The 19,002-nt window shown below is 34.6% G+C and overlaps 1 protein-coding gene across 4 annotated transcripts in view; it reads left to right on the top strand.

The window, feature by feature from the left end:
• The window catches only part of Adgrb3 (adhesion G protein-coupled receptor B3), a 666,855-nt gene that overhangs the window by 621,692 nt on the left and 26,161 nt on the right, over nt 1-19,002 (top strand). For 3 of the 4 annotated variants that reach the window (XM_040282896.2, XM_040282898.2, XM_078019812.1), the window contains 4 exons: nt 1,409-1,507; nt 1,810-1,981; nt 12,391-12,486; nt 13,956-13,995. In XM_040282896.2, coding sequence (XP_040138830.1) covers nt 1,409-1,507; nt 1,810-1,981; nt 12,391-12,486; nt 13,956-13,995 — 407 coding nt within the window. The remainder of the gene's footprint in view (nt 1-1,408; nt 1,508-1,809; nt 1,982-12,390; nt 12,487-13,955; nt 13,996-19,002) is intronic. The other variant, XM_021732558.3, reaches the window with a different exon arrangement.

The following is a 19,002-nucleotide window of genomic DNA, read 5'->3' as shown; positions in this document are numbered from 1 at the left end:
AGAGATGAGTGATTTAGATGTGTAATTTAGTATCATATTCCCTTACCCCAACTCTGAGGTCTTTTTTTTTTTTTTAATTTCCTCATGAGATCTGCTGATCAAGCTATGTTTTTCATATTTATTATCTAATCTAAGGGCTATCCACAAATGAGTATACTTATTTAAAAGAAATTTGACATTCCAAACTATAAGTATCTTAACATTTTCTCTCTTCTGCCCCTTGAGATGCTTATAATTTGGAATTTCTGGTTTCTTTTAAATAATTATATATATTTAAATAATTATATATATTTAAATAATTATATATATATAATATATGCAACTCTACTATAAATTATTTAAAAACCCACAGGGCAGGCATATTTTAGACATAGGCACCACATTGGAATAGACTTAAAGAGACTTAAAGAAGTACACTACACAAAAAAAATTCAAGGTGTTTTGGATTTCTATTCAAGGAATTTTTATTTGTTTTTCTTAATAAATTTATGTTCTAATAAACATTATTTTTCAGGGGATGCTTTTCTTAAGCAAAATGCATGTCAAATTTTCTATGTAGTATAATTTTGTTTCTGTGATGTAGTAAATGGAATCTGAATTTACATATGAAGTCTCCTAGACCAGAATAGACCACTTAAATGCTATGATATTGGAACCTATAATAAATGTTCAGAAAGAAAATTTTGAACTTCAGATATATTAAATGTATTTTATTAAAAAAAGAAAACTACCATTCTTTTTATTATCAACTAATGTTTCATCAAGTTTCATCAGCCCCTATATTCAGATCATCCTAAAATATGGATAGTACATTGATGCTACAGGAAATCTCAAAAAACAAAGTTGTTGAGATAAAAACTTTCTTCTACAATTGAAGACTCCTAACATACATATTATGTGCTATATATATATATATATTATTTCTATATGTAATGCATGCTCCTATGTGGGCTTCTGAGGTTAATGTCTCAGGGGGCTTTAATTGATAAGTGTGCCTTTTGCAAACAACAATGAAAGTCCTTGAAGCTAGGAGTCCTCACATGTTTGAGTACCAGAGGTCTGAATAAAGGGTTTTGCTATATGTCTACACAAGCACATGCTTATGTTTATCTCAGTGTTGGGCAATTTTGATCTGTTTATCTCAGTGTTGGGCAATTTTGATAGGGCTATTTATGGTGTAAATGATGGAAATATGCTTTGCATGCAAGAAAGGCCCAGATTGTTAAGAGGTAAATGTTACAAAGATAAATTGTAGTAAAAATGTGTCTTTAAAACAATCTAGAGCTTTCATCTTCGATAAGTATACTTTTCTGTATGAAATCATATTTAAAGCTTACTTGCAGCAGCAACTTTTTTTGGTGACAATTCAATATTTTGTTCTTTTTGTGGGTGTTCTGTTTGTTTGCAGTCAGATGAGTGAGCCTCATAGCGGTTTGACGCTCAAATGTGCCAAGTGTGGAGTAGTTTCAACAACAGCTTTGTCAGCCACCACCGCCAGTAACGCCATGTTAGTCCCAATCATTTACATCTTCTTGTTACAAATCTTTACAGTGCATGTGAGAAAATGCTATGATGAAAAATAAAATAGTGTTTGCTAATACTTAAATATTTGTAATTGGCAACTACCTTTATAACTATGTGGGATAGTGTATAAAAGAATAAATAAAACTCTCAAATGTTATCTGCTTTGTGGTTTCCAAGTTAATAGTCTTGGTGCCACATATAAGAATGCTGTGTTGAACGGGGGTTTGGTTATGGCCTGGGGCATGACATGCAGCTACGTAATGTTGCTTTCTTGTCTCCCAACAGGGCCTCTCTTTGGAGCTCTTGTGTGGTGTTGCCCCTTCTAGCTCTGACATGGATGTCTGCAGTTCTGGCCATGACAGACAAACGCTCCATATTGTTTCAAATACTTTTTGCTGTGTTTGATTCATTGCAAGGCTTTGTTATAGTCATGGTCCACTGCATTCTTCGGAGAGAGGTGAGAAATGTGATTCTTGTGCAAGAGATGAGTAATAATTGAAAGATATATGCTAAAAAGTATAATCTTTTATTATAATATCTTGATTTTCAGATTGAAGCTGGTCTTACCACATTATCTTAAGAAATGGGGATTTCTTAAGAGTCAAAGCTAGAGAGAAGCTTTAAGGAATAGTTCAGGAGGGCCCCTGGCACTCTAAAATGTATGGGTCTGTGCTAAAGAACTCACAGCCAAAGGTACCAAGAACCAGGGAGAGAAGATTCAAGAGATGCTATGTGGAATGAGATAGATCTGTTAGAGAAACTGGTACATGAGAGGGAAGGTGGCTTATGGTTGATTGGCAGTGTTCATAAATAAATAATACACTGATATCTCATGCTTCTACATACAACACATTCTCATTTCTCATATTAACTAAATTTATTTTTACTATAAAATGTTGAAGATTACTGGATAGTCTTTTGTCTCTAAATTGTGGTTAAAGTTAATAAAGATTAATGATTTTGATATGGATGTTTATGTTCAGAAAATACAAAAGAATGTACCTAGTGGGGCATGATAGGCAATAATTATTTGTTCCTAGAACTGTAGACCTACAGTCATAGCATTTCTCTGCATCATGGCTGAAGTTTCTTGTCAGCAGTGAGGGAAGAAGTTATTCTTCATGAGTAGAGACACTGACACCAAATCCACTCAGGACAGTGAAAGATTGCAGACTTGAGTTGATTAGGAATAAAATGTTGTTTTCCAACCAGGGTGAAAATTATTCTGAATGCTTTCAAGCACTGACACAGTATTTACAAGGTTTATGAGTCATTTTAGCATTTTACTCTGGAGATGAGTGGTGACTGAAGAACACATTGACACGGTGCCATGCTAGTGATTCTGAGAAAATGATCTACTCTGTCATTTTGCATTATTTGGCTTGTTTGAGAAGTTTATTATGATGTGCACCTTGCAAAGAGATAACTGTGCATGTGAGTACGCACCACATAGTTTGTACAATGAGGTGTGAAGGCAACCAAAGGCTTTAACCTGATTTACCAGGTGGGGAGAACAATATTTCTGTACTATTTCAGGAAGATACAAATGTCAGCAATATACCCACAGGTGTATTCTAGAGCCATTTTGTGAGAAAAAAAAAACAAAGAAAACAGATAAAGTATGAGTTTATCCTGCAAGGGGAGAGGCTGTTTCATCATTTGGAAATTCTGAAATAATTTACAGACCTTACTTACAGACCTTTCTTACTTACAGACCTGAGTACTCTCATCACAAATTTAGAATGTCAGCATTAAAATCTTCCAAATATTGAGCTACGTACCAAAGGAGTAAAAACTAAAATATAGTTCAATGATAATTTAGGTTGTGGCCTTTTCTAATTACAACTTCTGTATTAATATTATCTCTATTTAAGTAACAGATTTATGCTAAATAAATAGACACATAATTCATTTTTAATGGACAATTAAGGATGAACTGTTACAGGCTTTAAGTGAGGAGCATGACATGCCTATATGCAATTTTCAGATGGCATTAATACCTTAGGTATTAAGGAGGAGGAATGTACCCCATCTTTAAATAAGCTTCCTTTTTCTTCATAAATACAATTTCTAGATAGTCTTAGGAGATAATCAAAATATGCAGATTTTAAGTAGCAGACATTATGATGGCTTATTATCAAGTTTTTGCTGCTTGCATGAAGAAAAATATTTGGCACAAAACTCCTTCATTTCCATCAGAACTTTTCCATACTTCCTAATTATACTATTAACTGTCAAAAACATGATTTAAGGGCAATTAAATCAAATCATAAAATTAATGTCTCTGCTGAAGTAGATATCTGTAAATACATGTTTTATTCATTAATGGGGAATAAAAATATAGATATCATCTCTGTTATTGTTGCATTTTTAAAGATTAGTTCAAATTGAATAATTTTTGTAGCTGATAAATTAGTAGCATAATGTCATAACACTCTTTAATTCCAACATTGAAATGACACATCTTTTTTTCTTTTATTGAACTTGAAAGATACCCTGTAACACTGCTATACACGAACAGATTTCAGTTGTAGGGAAAGTGTCCTTCAGAATTCTTAAGAGGAATTTCATTACTGAAAATGAAAAGATTTTTATTTAAAAGAATTTCACATACCCATGGAACTTATCACAGGAGGCCTCTTTGCTTCCCAGAGGTCCCTTTTGACCCACTACATGTGTACTGCCTGGCACTAGCAATAGTCTATCTGGTAATATTTCTGGTTACTAGCATTGACCACAGCCTAAGAAACAGAAGCCTCTTCCATGTCCCCTGTTTCTCCAGTGACATGTTATGAAATAGTAAGTCCATTAAAATACACCAAAGCAATTGGAATAGGTAGATGCGTATAAAATATGGGCCAAAATTAACTATTCTCAATCATCTTGATAATCTACAGGAGACCCTAAGAATACCATTTCATCTCTACTACTTTTTCACTTTAAGAGATTTTCTTCGCAATATCACAATTAATTCATATGGATTTTTCTTTCTTAAAATATATAAGCAATGTAAGAAAATACTACTTTCTGATTTAGGCACTAGAGTCATATAGACATATTTCTATGTATTTCAGACACACTCTAACATAATTTGGTCCTTTTTAGTCTTTAATGGTTGTTTCAATATGAATTCAAGAGGCTGTCCCTATATTTGCTTGTGGACTCTTTCTGAAGAGGAGGTTGGAAGAGAGCCTTGTAGTTAAAGAAGAAACACTGAAAATCATAACATTTTTAATGTGCTGTGTATGGAGCCAAATTTATTTGAAATGTTCCCTTGCTTTTAGTGGGTCCAATTTTAAAATTAAAATAATTTCTAATCAGGAAAGAAGAGAGAAAGGATCACACTGGCACTGCCAACTCAATTATATTCCACTTATTCTTTTTAAAAGCAATTTGAATATTTGCATAGCTGTTTGTTCTGATCTCCAGACATGACATCTTAACACTTAAATTCCATGAAATTTTTCTCCTTACAATGCAGTTTCTTCTTCTGGAATACCTTTTGAATTGCTTTAGTAAATCCCTCTGAAAAACAAGAGAAAGCCAAAAAAGGAAAAAGGAATTTAAAATTTTTGAGCCATCTGATTTATCACAACATACTACTTTTAGCAACAAAACTAGATCTTAAGGCTAATATGTATAGTTAATAAGATGTATTGCATGTATCATTATTTATTGATTAGAATTCATTTGGATTAAGCAAATAATCGCATATACTATTTACTATTCTCCACATTGCTATGGAAATTGAGACTACACAAGAGTTATGAAACCTTTGAAATAGTTACTGTTGCTAGGAAACCACTTTCTTGGTGCCTGCACATTCTTCTCATCTCTGTCTCTGGCTGTGCCTGGCTCTAAGACAATCTTACAGCTTGATGTCAGAGGGGGAAAATAACAAGATTGTGATACAAAATAAGCTACAATAAAACCCTTTCACTAAATGGAAAGAAAAAAGCAAAGTGCTTAAATGGATAATTTTGTTGTGTCAGGGTGTGAGGATCCTGTGGCTGTTCTGTAGCATCAGTAATAGGGCCAAGCTTCTCTTTTCTTTTTCCCAAGCACTGGCAGGAGGTCTAAGCTGCACCAGATGAGGTCCCAAAACCTTCATCCAAACCTGTGAAGCGATTTTGTAGCAAAATTCTTAAAATAAACATGAACTGTTCTCTCTGACTCTCTTTCTGCCTCTCTTTTTCTTCTTCCTTAACCCTTCCACCCACCTTTTGATTTTTTAATTGTTTACCAATTTCCCATTCACTCTTATTATTTCCAAAAGAGTACAGATGAAATTATTTATAAGCACATGATAGTGAATGTATAAAATGCAAGCATACTTGCTTATCAAATCTAAAATCAACATTCTTCCAAAGTAGCACAGTGGTAGAGTACTTGTCTAGGATGTGCAAGGCCCTGAGTTCAATCCCTAATATCAAAAGAAAGAAAGGAAGGAAGGAAGGAAGGAAGGGAGGAAGGAAGGAAGGAAGGAAGGAAGGAAGAACAGATGGACGAATGCAGTGATGAAGTAAATAGTAATTTGGAAAGAATCCATGTTGCATGTAATATACTTCAGATGGAGGGTTGTGTGGCCCTCAGAGCCTGACCACTCACAGGGAGATTAGGTGTGATTCAGTGTAAAAAGGTGGTTTTGTGCCCTTCCTTAATGAGGAGTGGGGCAGTGATTTCAGTTGGTCTTTGAAGACAAAGGAGTGGGTAATAGAGACTTCAGAATTTAATTGGGCCCTGAGGGGGAAAAAAAAATGAGGTTGGAGAATTAAGGAGGAGGTTTCCATTAGAAGAAAATGGACAGAGGTTACTAGGCTTATAGTTTTTGGGAAATGGAGCCTATGGTAAATGATAGGGCATCTGAGTCTTCTCTGGGACCACATGAAGCACATGGAAGTATAAAGCAAATGATGTAATTTGGACACTGGAGTCATTTTTTCCCCCCAAAATAGCTATGCCTGAACACCAGATAATACTGATGACTTGAAGACAGAATTTTTAAGTCATTTTTTAGAGCTTCCTAGTTAGTAGCATTCAGTGGCCTTGATAAGAGGTTACTCCAAGTGGTGTCATGAAGAGAGTTAAATAGACTTTGGAGAGTTAGTAAGTGGCCTAGAGGGCAGAAGGTCAGGGTACTGATCTTAACATTTTTAACCTGCTCAGAAGAGAATTGTATATGTCCAAGAACTTAAGAAAGCTTAGACTGGGTTAGTAAGAACTTTTTCTTTGTCAGGTTGATTTGAAAGTTAAAAAACTTTTTTAAAAGTTTTTTGTAGTTTTGTTTTCAATAAAATAGGATGCATGCTTTAAAGTGGGAGAATGATTAGAGGTATTAAAGTAAACCTGGATATTGTCAGAATAGGGAGTGGGAGCACAAAGATGGCCTTTCAACAGTAACATGAATATGACATAAAGTGGGACAATATACTATTAATCCACTAAACCATTTCCCAGAAATCTCTACCTTCACCCACTAGTCAGCCTATTTCATTGGCAGGAGACGAGAAGTCCTACCTTCCCCAGATTAGGCTTTCATGATTTATCATAATTGTAATTACATCATGAATATTGGCATCAGTCTTAATCTTCTAGTGTGGTTCTCCAAGTTCACTCAGAGGCTTAGGAGGTTAACAAGAGCATGAAATCAGATGAGCAAGATGGCATCAGTGAACAAGCCCAGACATGGACAGGTCATACCATAGATGGAAAACCCTGGCATGCCTGCCTGTAGTGTCCACCCATGGCTTGGTTTAAGCCTGAATCTTTCTCCCAGAGCTTCCCATTACCCTCTTAGCTGTTTCCACTCTGGGCAGCAGCACGGTGCTTCTCTCTGTGGTGGGAAGTGGCACCTGAGTACAGGCATGCAGATGGGCAAATCCTGCCTCCCTCTCCTTTAAGATCCAGATCCTACTTGGCAAGATTTTTACTCCAGTAACAGGAAATTCGATGTTTTGAATAAAGGAATAAAATGAAAACTTATCACATTACCTCTTATTTTTTTAATGTTTTATCTAACTCCTAAAAGGTAGAAGATTACAGAACAGCAGCTTAATTTCTGTTCATTTGGAAACAATTGTTCTGGTTCTTTCTTTCTTTTAATCTATCCTGTTCTTTGTTCAATGAGTCATAACAGTGGAGGCAAAGTGGTGCCTTGGAATGAAGTCCAACTTTCAAGTCAAGTGACCTGGTTTCATTATCATCTCTGCCACTTATTGTTATGATCTTGAGCACGTTAGTTAAGCTTCCTAAGTTTGAGGGCCCTTGGCTATACACTGGGATAACACCTGCCTCAAAGAGGGTGGCACAAGGCTCAAAGGAAGTGCAACCTGTGAAGGCACAAGGTCCTGGAGTCTAGAGTCTCATTTCCCTTTTCTTCCTTTCATGTTTGCAGGCCAAGGAAAGGCTACTGTAATTTTCCCAGATCATCTGTTTGAAATATTCAAAGTTTTCAACCTAATAAACTGATAACAAAAAGTACTTTGAAACTAAAAAGGTGCAACAAGTTTAAATGCTAAGTGATATATCCTTTAGGATTCCAATAAATAATCATTAGGACTGAAACTTGAGACTGCAGTTCATATTTATCCTTTATTATACAGCAAATGGCATCTTTTTCTTTTTTTCTCTTTTGTTATGAGAAAAGTCCAGTAATATTTTAATGATGCAAAGTCATTCATGCTGCTTATGTTGATTGACATCATGCATATGAAATGGAGGACAATTTATTCATGTAATGACTGAATTATGTGAAAAGCAATACAATTAGAAAGAATTGAGCCATTATTTAAGTATGAACATTAGAAACAATAGTAGACATGAGATTCAGAAAAAATATACTACATTAAAAATGTTCCTCACCCCCAGGGAAACAATCTTAAAAAAACAATATCAAATAATTATAAGAATAAAACCAGTTTAAATGATTTTCTGGAATAAGACGTCAAGAAGAGTAGCTTGAGGTAAAACTGCCTTTTAAAAAGGTGAAGCTTTTGAGTCTGAGCAGCTCGGTAGCTAAATACAGAGCCCATTTCAAGCTGTGCATTCTTTCCTGCGAGGTTTCTCTAAATTGCAACGCTGCCAAACAGTGTTTGGTGCTCTTCCCCAGCAATCTCTAAATCTGGCACCGACTTTCACAGTGACACTCTGCCAGCTGCCTTTCGGAGTGAGCACCAATTGAGAAGCTCCCAGCTTGCTTCTGCTGAGAAAAACTGAATCTCTCTCCCACAGGGAGAGAGACGGGGCGACACCCCTGCAAACCCCTTTGAACTGGTGTCTCATCCAGGAATCCATCCCCAACAAGAAAGGTTTACAGCTTTCATCGTTTTTTTTTTAGAGCAGACCCCCCAGCTGGAGCCAGTCAGAACAACTTTGGTGGGAAACAGTTGGATGTGTTCAACAGACGACCTTGATAACTTATTGTTTTCACCTCATCTGATTTTTGAAGATGTCTCTTGCCATTCTTTTCTTCATTTCACAGCATGCCATCAGATTTCCTTAAAAGTGTCCTATATTTTCAAAGGTAGTTAGATATCTGTTTCTTACTATACTCCTAGATATTTAACCCTCTGCCTGATCACCAATTAAGGTCGAAGACCTATTGCAGAATATTATAAGAAGAAATCTTAAAATCTAAATATTAACTCTGCCGTAATTTATGTTAAATATTTAATTGTTTCAAACAGGCTTATTTAAAAGTTGTATTTACTGGTCTCAAGTAAGCTTTTAAAAGTGTTCATTGCACAAGAATTCAGAGTTACAATGACATTCTCTAATAAGACACTTTTAATTAAATTGTTACCTAAAATAAATGACTCCTTCTCCATAAATAGTAAATCAAAAACTATTACTATCCACTGTTATGAACATGACTACTGGCACAGAAGTTTTTAATTTCAGTATGGCACAGCCTGATCTAGATTCCACCTTGTTTGATTTATTTTTAATTTTCTTATGCTTCTATTTGCCTGAAATCTTCAAGATTCTTGTGGACTTGCTTTGTTAAAAATTCTGTTCTCTGGCTGGGGATGTGGCTCAAGCGGTAGTGTGCTCACCTGACTTCGCAGGGTGCTGGGTTCCATCCTCAGCACCACATAAAAATAAAATAAAGATATGTGTCCACCGAAAACTAAAAAAATAAATATTAAAAAATTCTCTCTCTCCTGCTTTTTCCAGGTTCTGTCTTGCTTGAAGTACATTTTGCTGTGATAAGGAAATATGCACTATGAAATCTAGTCTAATCATTTTCCTGACAGTGCTGAACAGATTTTTAAGATCAATCCATGTAGATTATCCCAATGCATTTTTAAGATTTTAAAAAATGAAACAGAGGATTTGGAATCAAATGAGTGCCTATTTGTGAAGATTTCTATCAATTTCTTCAAATCTTTCTAGATTTAAGATATCAACAGCACTAAAAGCATCATACAACTTAACCCTTAAATTATGGCATTTGTAAGGTCCTTAAAATGACCTTGAGTTTACTAGAGAACATTTGTGCTTTTCTGTTTTGTGTTTCTCTGGACAGCATTGACTAGTTCCTAAAGCTGACATCATTCTCCAGTGTAGAAATGCCTTTAATCCATTGTCAGATTTTGGAGTTTGGAATTTGAAAGTATTGATTGTGTGTGTGTGTGTGTGAGTCCTGAAAAAGAGATTTTTTTTTTTTGTCTACATTTCCTTCAAGCAAGTAGATAGAAATTTTGAAGAGAAACTTCTATAGAAGTTGATTTTACATATTTCATTGTCAGCCGAAAGTACTTTCGGACAAATATGCTGTGAAGGTCCAAAAATGGAGAATGGTTAGTTAAGACCAGTCAAGTTAACATTTGACATTACTACAATGTTTCATATTTTATATATGCTAACACTAAGAAATAGATTTGAAGGAAATCTTTGTGTGCTAAATACTCGGGAGACTCTTCTAACATTATTTATCTTCTTTTATAAATTGTGCTTCTTTAACAATTTACTTGGGGCACAAACAGAAAATTAACATATACCTATCTTTCTGACATTGATTCTTAAGATTTTTTTCTCTAAAAACAAACAAATATGCTTTCCCCAATTCAAATCTCTGCATAACAGAAAAAGTGACGATCTGGCAAATACAAGACTGATTTCCTATTTTTCACATGTTACTTTATAACCTACAGCCATGACATCTTAATTTAGAAAGGAGAAGCCTGAAAGCATTTGCACTGAAAGAACCTAACTTTGTCCTGACCTTGTGTCTTTTATTAGGAGAAGCTGGATGATTTAGTCCTAAATATTTATCCAGATAGTCAAGAAAAAGTGATCAGACTAGATTTCACTACATCTACAATTTTTACCAACATGTTTGAAAAAAGAAAGAAGAAATTATCTTGTTGAGTTTTATCAGGCAACTCCTCATTCATTTTGGAGGAAATTCCAGATTTAGAAATGTTAGAATCGTAGATTGGAGAGTGGTCCGAGAGCACTGAATTCATCCCTGAGCCCCTTCTTTTACAGCTATTATGGCATTAGAAATCAGGGTGGGGGAGTACAAGTGGATGAAAGCTTCATTGCACTGGTTGGCACAGTCTGGTGTGGTTACTACAGTCAGTGTCTCTTTTCAAATCCTGCAATTTGGGAGAGATGCTACTAGTGACTTTGAAATGAGTCAGAGGACAAGGAGGAAGCTGAAGACAACCTAATAAACTATTCCCCCGACCCCTAGCCAATACACAAGTTATACACATGCCACATCAAAACAGTGACAGACTATTATATACCAGTGCTTTTTAAAAGTAATGATCATGTGTCATCTTGGTAGTCTCTACAAGGATGCTCCAGTAAAATAGGGGAAACACAACATTCCTATGTTTTTAAAGTTTTTTTTTTTAATCCAGTGAAACAGATTACATAAATGAGAAGGGGAATATCAATAACATGAAGTCAGAAAAACAAAGCATTAGTAAAATGGCCACTTGGAATGAGTGTCTATTTGTGAAGATTTCTATCAATAGCTTATGAGGGGCCTAATGAACCACAGGAAGAAAAGGAGAGGCTGATGCAGAGGCTTTGTATAGTGGAAAAATTATCTCTTGCATTTGCTATTCTATCACTGTGTTTACTATTCAGCTATTTATATTTACTGAATTTTAAAAAATAACTGTCGCATTATAAACATATGTAATAATGAAATTTATTTTTACTTCCTTGTACATACACACAACATAACAATATAATTGTATTTTTTCAAATGAAGGAATTAATGTAATATTCTTAGAACTTCCTTGTGATCTGCTTGTTCTTCATTCAGAATCTCATTATAAATGGATGTTAAGGATGTTTGGCTGTGCCGACAACCATCCAATTTTGTTTCCCTTTTTGTTTCATTGTGTTCTTTTTTCATCAGGGCACATAGTACTTGAAAGGAGATAAGAAATAGTCTCCCCAGAGGTTCCTTATGTGAGACATAAAAGGAAAAATCCTAAATCAATTCTAGTCAAAAGATCATTGAGTAATCTCATTTTTCACAATGTTTAAAGCTGTTCTAAAGATTTTGCCATGCCAAATAGTAAATCCCCTTTGAAAGACACACATATTGTTTGTAACAGTGGAAATAAATCTGCTTTCTGGCAAGAATTATTAAGACGGAGCCAGATATGGCCATTTTGATAGCTCAGGAGTTCCCAACACTTCCCAGTGTAGATGATGGCAAGTGATAAATTTCCTTGGCATGGAGTAAAGTCGAAGTATACCAGCATTTGTATCAAGCAAACAAAATGGGTATTAGATCATAAGAGCAAAGATAGCCACTTTCTCATGGTTGATTGCCAATATAGACATTGTCTGGTTATTATTAAGAGAGAGGAAAATTAATGTTTCTTTCCCCCGCAGGTTCAGGATGCATTTAGATGCCGATTGAGAAACTGCCAGGATCCAATCAATGCTGATTCTTCAAGTTCTTTTCCTAATGGGCATGCTCAAATCATGGTGAGCTTTTGTTTTCCTGTTGATTGCTAATTAAGTCAAGATTTCTCAAGAGAATTAAAAAAAAATTCTTATTGATAAAATAACATCAAATCCCATTTTTAATGACTTCAGCTTTAGTTCATTAACAGGCTAAATTTGACACCAGGTAAATATTCTGTCTGGATTGTCTGGGAATCCAGGATCTGCTGCTGCCTGCCACGGGTGTCCTGTGCAACACCGAAGAGTATTTTCATTCTTGCCCAGCATTAGGGATGATGATGTAAACTTAAGATCATGGTTTTGTTTTGTTTTGTTTTCAGTTCAGAACACTATGCACTTGCTCACCTAGTCTCAAAGCAGTGGTTCTCAGGCTTAATTGCATAATAAAAACATTACAGGAGCCGCACCCCAGGCCAATGATATCAGAATTGTAGGAAGCAAGACCCAAGCACTGGAAGTTCTAGCATGCAGCCCAAGATAAGAAACATTCTTCTAGAGAATGAGGAGTAGCACCTTTCCAGTGAAAGGTCCATATTGTACACAAGTCCTGACTATTGTTGCAATTAAGGGGTACTATGAGCACAAAAACTTTGGTGTGTTGTAGAAGTGAGATAAATTTAAACTCATGAAAAACAGATATTAAAAAATAAAAACCTTCTTTTAAACCACATATTTGATTTATTGTTAACATTTTGGGGCTAGATAATATAAAAATAGGCTAAATGATGGGTTAGTAACTAAGACTTAGGACAATAATCAATACCTTACCAAAAACAAATAGATAACCACACAAAATCTCCAATTTAAAATATTTCTAGGGAAATGCATATGATTGGAAGACCTTGATCCTGAGAAGCTTAATTTAATTTTACCGTTTTTAAAAAGAAAAAAAAAATGAAGTTATTTAAAATAAGAATCTGGAGAAAATATGAAGTAGAAATAAACTCTAGCAGGTTCTGAACCAGATGAGTATTCTTAATCTTAAATTTTAATTCCTAAACCTAGTAGGGTTTTTTTTTTTTTCACATTTTAGCAAAAGTGAATCATTCAAGGAGCCTGGCTTCACTAGTAAAAGGTTTTAAGCTGTATTATGAGCTATTATATTAAAAGCAACATATTCAAATTACAAAGTACAAATGTCAAAGGCATTTATATAAGTATATGCATAACTATGCACATTTTGGTCACTTTATTTTGGTTAGAAAATTGCTGTAAAATTCTATTCTTTTCTATACAATGGTCAGCTTCAGACTGAAGATGACAGCAGGTATTGTGCTGCCTTATTAACACTGATGATTTTACTCAACGTTTGGTCTCTAAGAGATATTCTGGAAACAATCAGATTATTCTTTGAGAAGTTGCCTTTGCACAAAATAATAAATGGGCACTGCCTAGTCAGAGATCCATAAACTTCAGTTAATTTGATTAGTAAAAGATACTTGATGTCTTCATCAAATGATGATTCTACTCCTTATTGTTTCTTGTTACAGACAGACTTTGAAAAGGATGTAGACATTGCTTGTAGATCAGGTAAGACTATTTGGGTCTTGAAAGTAAAATCATTAGGGATGTTAAATCATTCCTGTGGATTTTGGTTTTAAAGAAGATACTGTGGTTTATGCTTTACCTATTCATGTGTATGAATAAAGGGAATCTTCAAATGGAAGAATTACAATAGTACAGATGTGTGTGTCTGGAGGGAAAGAATAAAGAGAGAATGAGGAATGAGGAAGATATTAAGAAAGGTTTATTGGGGGCCGGGCTTGGTGGTACATGCCTGTAATCCCAGCAGCTCTGATGGCTGAGGCAGCTCAAAGCCAGTCTTAGCAACAGTGAGGCACTAAGCAACTCAGTGAAACCCTGTCTCTATATGAAATACAAAATAGGGCTGGGGACATGGCTCAGTGGTTGAATACTGGACTTTACATAGAGTATTTTGATTGAATTCAGGAATAAGAATATAAAATTAGTTGCTCATATCCTGTTGGAAAAGACCCAACAGAACATTGCTAAGGTCCTGGTGTATGGTTTCCAGGATCTACTATTTCTCTCTTTGGATAATAGATAAAATATTCTTCCTTTGCTCCATCCACCTTCTCCAGTTTCTTAAAAATTACTATGATGCTAGTTTCCACATCTATATTTTAAAATTGGAAGTGATTTGTTTGAATCTGAAAGCTTGAATTTATTTAACAGAATTAGGTATCTAATTATTTCTCCCCTGTACCTCCTGCCCTGCAAAAAATGAATGGTTTATTGGGAGCATAATGATAGCAGAAAAGCATTGATGTGAAGACAAATGACTTCTGTCCCACTGAGTAATGGTTGTTGAGAGTGAAGCCACGTAGCATAGCCGTTCTGCCCTCCATTTCATCATGTATGGAATATGGACAGATGTAAGGTTGAAATGCCATTTTGTTTGTGTGTGTGCGTGTGTGTGTGTGCGCACGTGCAACAGCCACAATTACTACGTTTTTAGAAGGGAAAGGAAGAAACCAGGCAGCACATCCCACCTCAGAGAACGAGGATTCCATTGACCTCAGGGTTGTCTTTCAGACTTTGGCTAAATTCTCACCAGAATAGATGACTTGAAAGTTTTAAAGAAGACTGCATGTGTCCTATTTTGTGTAGTTTCAGTTGTTGGAAAATGTGCCTTGAAACTAGGACGAAAAAGGCCTTATTTTATCTTTTCTTCAGTGGTCTTTGTGTTGCCTTCTAGAATAAGAAGGGATATCTATTTCATTTAAATATACAAATATTTGAAATCATTTAGTCCAATAAAAGTATTTTTTCTCAGAGATAAGCAAGCCACGTTTCATCATTCGCTCCTCATAGCATCCTCCCAGGTATAGTGCCCAAACTAGCCTCTAATTTGTCAATCATGTTAAATCATAGTGCCTACATGTATACACATTTATCCAGCATTTATCACAGTTGGATCTTTACTTATATTAATAGTTCCTACGTTCACATCTGATTTCTATTTCAGTACTAGTGTCAACTTGTCATCTAAAACCCCTAAGACTTTTCATAGGAACCATCAAGGCTTCCTCAGCCTAAGAAATCTAAAATTTCTGATTTTAGTAAAGTTTTCCACAAGGGGGGAAAAAAAGCTGGCCTTTATATATAGCTCTATTTGTTATAACCTTACTTCCTTCAGATTAGCACACCATCCATGTGAGATTGACCATTGAAAGTTTAATAAAATATCTTCTAAATCTTCATTCAAACTGTTGATAAAAGAGTTAAATGGCTTGGGATTTTCCACATCTATATTTTAAAATTGGAAGTGATTTGTTTGAATCTGAAAGCTTGAATTTATTTAACAGAATTAGCTATCTAATTATTTAAATAATTAGCTAATTAGGAAGTTTAATTCCTAGTTTTCCACCTTTAATTTAGGTTCCTTTCAGCCTCTTTTAGTACACTCCTCACAGTTCTCCTTGACAGAGAAGCAATATAAGAGTGGACTATTTTGTCTTTTCTTCAATAGCTATTCATATAAAACCAGGGGTTGTCAAGTATGGTTTTCAGACTCACAGGATTAGCATCACCTGAGAAATTATTAGCAATGCAGATTTTAGAGCCCTGCCCCAAACCTTGTGGGACAGAAACTATGAAGGTGGGGTACAGTAGCCAGTGTTTTCACTCATCATTCATGTAATTCATTCATGTAAATCATGCTCAAGTTTAAGAACCACTAAATTGGATGATTTTCCCCAAGCTGTGGTCTCACCCCTTCAGTACACATCCTTCTCTCTTTTGTTAAATTATCCATTTTCCCCGGGCTTCAGTGGATTCTAGGATGTCGAATTCCTAATGTAGGCCAATAATCATGGTATTATTAGAAAATAAGTTTTCCAAAATTTATTTTCTGTTTTCACTTCAATCAATGCCCTTTGTGACTGAGCTCAAGAGATATCTGTCCATATTAAAATATATTCAGTTTTAAAATCTCAATTTAATGTCTCTTGAATTCTCTAAATATAGAAATTTATTTCCCCAAAGGCTGGATTATGCATCTGACTATGCTAAATATACAGGTGCTTTTTCATTCCGTTTGTTTTTTTGTTTCTGTATTGCTTTTCACAACTTAATTAATTTCTCAAAAGTCCTACTTCAACATTGTTTTCTTGTATAGGAAGTATGTTTGAATATATTTTAAGCAAGTCTAAGAGGCAGGTATATCTCTCATATAGACACTACTTCCTAAGAAAAATTATTTCTCCCCAAATATTTAATATATACAAATTTTCAGTAAAGCATGGCTATATCATTAGTTTAAAAATGTTGACTATAACTATAGATCATATTACATTTGTATAAAACTAAATGTGTATTATATAAATTCATCTTTATAAAGTCAATACTCACTATGAAGACTTTCTTTATAGTTTACAAGATAGTAATAAAAATATGAAGTTAATAATACATCCTTAATACAGTATGATATATTTCTATAACTTTCCTCTAAATTCTGCTGCTATAAGTTTGGAATTATTTTTTATAAAAAACTAAATGTATTCTTCCCTGACTTTGGAAATGTTTTAAATGTATTTTTTAAGTAATTTTTTTTAGTGGTAGTTGGATGCAATAACTTTATTTAATTTATTTATTTTTATGTGGTTCTGAAGAATGAACCCAGCACTTTGCACGTGCTAGGCAAGCACTCTACCGCTGAGTCACAACCCCAGCCCCCTAAATGTATTTACTATTGATTTAACATACTTTTCCACTTAATTTTTTCATTTATAATCACTTCTGAAAAATCACAATTCATTACTGATATATTATTATTTTAAGAGGCTTAGAAATAACTTCTTAAAATATAGTCATTTTACATCTTTCACATACAAGACCAATGGTAAAGTACAAAAATCCACAACCATATTGTGGATTAGTAAAAAGTACAGAAGTGTAGATGTATCATGGTTTCTTCATGTGTAAAGAGATAATAATAAAATAACTAGATGTAAAATCTCTACAGCTAAGATACCACACTAGTGGTATATGTTTTGAAATTATCTTGAAAGTGTCTTTTCTTTGTAAATAATTTCCTACTTTTGCACCTCTGTGTCAATGCAGTAGTTATCATTCTACTTGAAAACTGGATGATAATAAGTAAAATTCAATATATCTAAAATTATTCATGGTTTTATAAACCAATTCTATATTACTATTTATTCGGTAGTTATCTATACCTAGTGAAATTTTAAATGAGGTTGTTCTACATTGTAGACAAGGTTGCTGTCACCATTTACCTTGTGCCAACTCTTGCTGAGGTCAATTCTTTTTTTTTTTTAAGAGAGAGAGAGAAGAGAGAGAGCAAGAGAGAATTTTTAATGTTTATTTTTCAGTTTTTGGTGGATACAACATCTTTTTTAAATTTTATTTTATGTGGTGCTAAGGATCAAACCCAGTGCAGTGCCCTGCGCATGCCAGGGACGCTTGAGCCACATCCTCAGCCCTGAGGTCAATTCTTTGTTCCCCCTTCGACTCCTGGGATCCAAGCCAGGGGTGCTCTACCACTGAACTAAATCTCCAGTCCTTTTTATTATTTTTTTTTATTATTTTTAATCAGGGCCTCTCTAAGTTGCTGAGGCTTGCCTGAGACTTGTGATCCTCCTGTCTCAGCCTCCTGAGTGACTGGGATTACAGGCATGTGCCACAGTGCCTGGCAAATCTTGGCTTTTCAATACCAAATTTACCAAGAATATATTTTTAGCATTTTTTCTTTATACTTAAAACAGGTAATTGTACATAGTTAAGCATGCTTTAAGATATTCTATCTCTATTATCCACATTTTTTTCTTTTTATACAGAGGCAAAAAAAAAGTGGGAAAAAAGTAAAATATATTTCAATAAAGAATTCTGAACCCTTTTTGGTTGGTTTGCTTTAGTTTGGGTTGGTTTGTTTTTCATTTTGTTCCCTTTTATATCATAGTGATGATCATATCCCACCCCACCCCCATTTTTTTCCCTAAATAACTTATTTTTTTCATATTTCAAATAGAATGGCTTATATAGTTTTTTTTTTTTTTCTGCTTGAACTCAATTTTAACACCTGGCCTCCTTTTCAAGGGCATTTTCACCTATAGATTGATCTTGTAAAAAAGAAGACAATGATGATAACGACAATCCTTTTATTGCCTCCTATATGTAGCTTAATGGGACAGATTCTTTTCAATCCTGTATCTACCTTTACCACAGACACTTCAATGGATAAATGCTGATTAGTTTTCAACATGCATAATTTTTGGAGGATTTCTAACCCAGTAGGATAAAGTTCCCACTGGTTATCTCTTTCAAGAATTATTTTAATAAAAACTTCTCCAGCAGTTTAGGGGGAAAGCCTTTAAAAGAAATCAAATTTATGTGAATATATTCATAATTTCATAAACTCTTTTGGAGTAGATTGATGGAGTAAACTTCTCTGGTAATCTACCTGTCCCTTGAAAAGTCACATGTAGCTGTTGAAGGACAGAGAGCTGAAGTGTTTGAAAGCTAGTTACTCAGCTTTCAGACATGCTTTGACTA

This window comes from Ictidomys tridecemlineatus, chromosome 8, assembly GCF_052094955.1.
Source record: "Ictidomys tridecemlineatus isolate mIctTri1 chromosome 8, mIctTri1.hap1, whole genome shotgun sequence".
Taxonomy (NCBI): domain Eukaryota; kingdom Metazoa; phylum Chordata; class Mammalia; order Rodentia; family Sciuridae; genus Ictidomys; species Ictidomys tridecemlineatus.
This window is presented reverse-complemented; position numbering and strand designations above follow the sequence as displayed.